The sequence below is a fragment of the Littorina saxatilis genome, linkage group LG8, assembly GCF_037325665.1.
Source record: "Littorina saxatilis isolate snail1 linkage group LG8, US_GU_Lsax_2.0, whole genome shotgun sequence".
Classification (NCBI taxonomy): Eukaryota; Metazoa; Mollusca; class Gastropoda; order Littorinimorpha; family Littorinidae; genus Littorina; species Littorina saxatilis.
The window spans coordinates 7,625,843-7,630,842 of NC_090252.1; the positions used below are offsets into that span (position 1 = coordinate 7,625,843).

At 42.8% G+C, this 5,000-nt stretch overlaps 1 protein-coding gene across 1 annotated transcript in view; it reads left to right on the top strand.

Annotated features, from left to right (window-relative positions):
• LOC138972674 (uncharacterized) overlaps positions 1-5,000 on the top strand; it is a 17,341-nt gene that overhangs the window by 477 nt on the left and 11,864 nt on the right. The window contains exon 1 of the mRNA XM_070345330.1: positions 1-89. This exon is cut by the window's left edge and continues 477 nt beyond it. Within this exon, the coding sequence (XP_070201431.1) occupies positions 8-89 (82 nt within the window). The 5' untranslated portion in view covers positions 1-7. The remainder of the gene's footprint in view (positions 90-5,000) is intronic.

The window sequence follows — 5,000 nt, forward strand, 5'->3', positions numbered from 1 at the left end:
CGTGGAAATGAAGTCTTTTCAGCAACCGTTTATATTAATTGCGGTGTTGTTTGCAGCTCAAGTTTTTTCCGTCAAGAATGAGAGGCCTTGTAAGTATTTGTTGCTATTATTGCTGTGATATTGAATCTTAGAAGCTGACTGAAACCGACTGTTTTGCCTTCTGTTGAAATGAAACTAGAGTAATGATCAAGACACAGATTCTAAATGTTATTTCTTTACTTTTTAATTTTCTTTTTTAAGTGTGTGTGCTTAAAGAAGTGTCAATGTTTTTCCCCGGAAACTTTTCTGATCATAACTTGAATTTCTGAAACTAAGGGTACCGTTTACAAAAAAAAATAAAAAAATAAAAAAACTGTTATTAATTGCAGGCCTTGGCCGAGCTATAATCTATAGAACGGTACCGGTAAAAGCCTAACAAAACCGGAGGAGACCAAAATAGGATGACAAAACACAGCCGGGGAAATACTTTCTTAAAATATATGACTGCAATAAGAAATTATGGCAGCATTGATGTATCGCAATACTGACTGACATGGTTTTGTTCGTATGTCTAAATAGACTAGGATAAATTCTCGAAAAGAGGCCTAAATAAAAAGAGGTAGGCATTTGTAGGTAATTAATGGCAACAGGTTGATTCTTATGGATTTGGGTGTGCTGAATTCATTTCTGCCTGTTGCCAAAGTCAAAAATGCCTATATTCGTTACTATTCAACGGTTTCCAAGATGGCCGCCATGATATCAAGAGACTACTAATTCTCAAACAAATGCTTATATCTTTGGTGTTTTTAGAGATACAGTGTTAATTTTTGGCTAGTTGGTAGATGACCGATAGGCAATGGTTGCCTTGTCAGAGTATTTGACCTTGACCTTAAGTCAAGGTCACATGAGACTTGACAATATTGACTTGTACTGTTTTGTCATGTGTGCATTTTAAGTTGTCTTTTGGCAGTAAACTACTGCGAACTAATCACTAAAAATAAGTGATATTACCCAGGAGGTATTCACCATTAAAATGAATATACATTGATCATCATTCTGACAAGGTCAAGGTCATTTTGACCCCATATTTCAGATGTGTTTAAACTTGGACGCCATCAAGATTTGCAGTGGCTCATCTGTTGTACACACTGGACATCTGATTCAACAATTACATTTCAGCAGGGGTTCAGATCAATGGTGCACAATCAACTAGGTCAAAGGTCAAGGTCAAAGTCAAAGGTCACTATTTGGACCATTTATTCTCAAAAACGGGGCCTAAAATAGAGATAGGCCATTTGTGAGTAATTATGGTGTGCTCTTCCCATTTCTGCTGTATGACAAAGTGTATATTTGCTAGTTTGTCCTGTATCATTAAATATTCAAAATGGCCGCCACAAGCCTGAAAACTCACCCACACACAAAAACTGACAATTCTTTAAACATAACCACTCTATTTATTATCAACTTTTGTTTCAACATACGTTTGTATCAATAACGTTGCATAATCAGTACAAATTTCAACAACATTTAAGATGTTATGGTATTTCTGTGGCAATTATAACACAATATACACAAATCTGAAGCATGACAAACGTTAATGTTCCATAATACTCTGTCACGAGAAAAAAAACTTCCGAAACATGTTGAGAACAAGCTCAGCAACAGGTAAACATATCAGCTATGTACAGGCATTCAGCAAACAATGTCAAATGTTCACATTTCATATGGTAAGGTCAATGAACATCACACACGTCCAAAGGGTCACGGTCAGTTCACCACTCGTTAAGACACTCCTCGTGCATTTCCCGGAATTTGCACGCTGCTGTGCATGGTAGCTTCACCTTTCTGCATCTGCACCTTCCACTGCTGCACTGCTTCTGGCAGGTGCAGAAGATGATGTCTAGGCACGCGTCTGGAACAGACGGAAGGGTTTTCAGGACGGGGAGAAAGACGCCATCCTTCAGTTGCCAGCCCATGCTTTCAATCGGCGGCAGGTTCGGCTTCTTCTCATGAGCTTGTTGCCAGACTGAGGCCTGATAATGAGCTCTCTTGATGTGGAAGCTCAGAGCATCACTGGATGGGGGCAGATTTTCTGGGGCGGTGGCTTTCCGGAACATGATGGTTCTGGCACCATCTGCAGTCTCACAGTTTGAGATGTACAGCTTGCAAACGAACTGCTCTGCTTCTTTTGACGTGTCGTCTGTCAGCTGCCCTTTCCCCAAATTTGCCAGCAGCTGGTGATGTTGCTGAAACACTTTCCACCCAGATACCTTGCCTTGGCCAGACAGGAAAGATGTGGAATCCGAGCCAGTGATGGCGTGGAATCCTATCAAGTTCTGGAGCTTTGCCTTCTCCATGTCAGGTCTCTTGGCAATATTGTGAACTGGGATGTACTGTCTACGCTTTGCTGTGCCAGTTTTCATCCACACTTTCTTGCACTTCATTTTGTCAAAATGTGCAAGAATCAATACAGCTACATCTGTGTCTTGTGAAGAAACAACCAGGCTGGTTGCATCGCTGTTCACACAATGCAGAACAACACGTGTATCACCCTCTTCGTGACTGGCCTCTAGCGGAGTCGTGTCCACGTCTGGCTTGGATGACTCAACTTGAGTTGGATCACTGAAACCACCGGAAACCACAACAGTTTTGTCATCTGGTGCCTGCAGGATGAGTTGCCGAGACAGGAATTTGGCCAGATCAGCTTTGTTCTCAGGGTGAAACATGAAGTTGTCTCATTTGGCTGGCAGGGGTGTGTCCTTAGACTCTATCAGTTTCCTGATGGGCTGAGCTCCTTTGCTCCGCTTCTTTCTTGTTCCACCTTTGATTGACAGCTGATCATACCGATCAAAGACGATGTCGGTGCGTTTAAAGGCATGTCCTTGGGCAAGGAGAGACTTGACGAATGTGTCAGCAAGATCACCAAATGTAGCTGCACCTTGTGGCTTTCCAAGTGCACAAACATGTGCTTGCCCATCAACGACAAGTGTTGCCTTGTCTCCAAGCTCATGTGCTTCAATGCCTGGAGGACAGTTTACACCACTTGTGAGGATTTTAAGCAAGCTTGCTTGTGATCCTGACCTTAAACTGCCATCAGTTTCAGCAAGTGAAGGGGGTACTGGCATCAGCTCATGCTTCATGATCACAGAAAGATCAACACTGCGCCCTGCTTCATAGGCCGTGATCAACCGCTGAAGAATCTTTCTGTCAGCTTTGACCGTCTTTTGTTTCCCACTCTTTGCATCCTTCTGCTTCACCTCGTACAGACTGGCAAATGTCAGAGGCTTGTTCTTTGGCAGAGCATCGCGGAATTTCACTTTCCTCTCTTCACAGGGCACAAGTCTCTCCCGAACAAATGTTTTCACCTGTTCTTGTCCTTTTTCACGTGCTGTCAACAGGTTTTCTTCGATGTTCTTGGTTGTAAGATCCTTCGATGCAATGTTCTGCAGATCTTCAGGCACATCCAGAGAAAAAACCTTGAAGCGTTTAAGGTTGTCAAACAACTTTTCTTCATCAGTTTTGTCTTGTCTTTTTCTGGCCTTGTTGCATTCGTTGTGAATGCTCTTCTCGTCAACCTCTGCTTTAAAGACTGCTCTTGTTTCTCCTGCAATGTGAGATCGGAGATTGAACGAGAGGGCCCAACGGTTCAGAGCAGACGGTGTCTTTGTGATGCCCACAATCCCTCCACATGACTTTCCAATCCCGTTCAGCCATTCTTGACTTTGATCTGGGTCCACCTGGTTGAACTTGCTCTGGCTCCTCTTCACAACAAAGTGCCCAGCTTCAAATTCCTTCTTCACTTCTTCGGGGAGCTGATTCATTTCACTGACGTAGACTGTGCCCCATCGAGCATAGTTGGTATGATCATATCTCATGAAGTAGGGGAGCATTGCCGTGAAAGCTTGAAGATGCAGATTCCAGTCGCCATCTCTACTGGCGCGTGTGAACTGGAGGAGAATTTCTACCATCTTCAGGTACTCCCACCAGAACTGGAAGTTTGGATTGGCCCGCGAAGCAGCAAACGAGTCCACAAGGTCTGTGAAGCGTTTGTTGGCAAGAAGATGTACAAGTGCTGCTGTGTCATCACGAACCATCTCGTCTTCAATCTCTTGTGCGAGCTCATCATCACTGCCGTGGACGTACTGCAGCAACTGTGGTAGGAGTATTCTCCACAAGGCTTGCCAGGTCAACTTATGAGTTCGCATCCCTCTGACATAGGACTTGCCTGCCAGCACCTGTTCAGCTGTTTTCGGGCCAAGGACATTGCTCTCGACCCACAGATCCAGAAGACCAGAGCACTCAATGTGACGCCCGATGGCTTTGAGGAAGTTGAGGGACGTATGGAGACCACCGAGCCTCACTACCAGCAGATTCTGATATTCAGCTTTAGCCCATTTGAGATTTGTGTATATTGTGTTATAATTGCCACAGAAATACCATAACATCTTAAATGTTGTTGAAATTTGTACTGATTATGCAACGTTATTGATACAAACGTATGTTGAAACAAAAGTTGATAATAAATAGAGTGGTTATGTTTAAAGAATTGTCAGTTTTTGTGTGTGGGTGAGTTTTCAGGCTTGTGGCGGCCATTTTGAATATTTAATGATACAGGACAAACTAGCAAATATACACTTTGTCATACAGCAGAAATGGGAAGAGCACACCATAATTACTCACAAATGGCCTATCTCTATTTTAGGCCCCGTTTTTGAGAATAAATGGTCCAAATAGTGACCTTTGACTTTGACCTTGACCTTTGACCTAGTTGATTGTGCACCATTGATCTGAACCCCTGCTGAAATGTAATTGTTGAATCAGATGTCCAGTGTGTACAACAGATGAGCCACTGCAAATCTTGATGGTGTCCAAGTTTAAACACATCTGAAATATGGGGTCAAAATGACCTTGACCTTGTCAGAATGATGATCAATGTATATTCATTTTAATGGTGAATACCTACTGGGTAATATCACTTATTTTTAGTGATTAGTTCGCAGTAGTTTACTGCCAAAAGACAA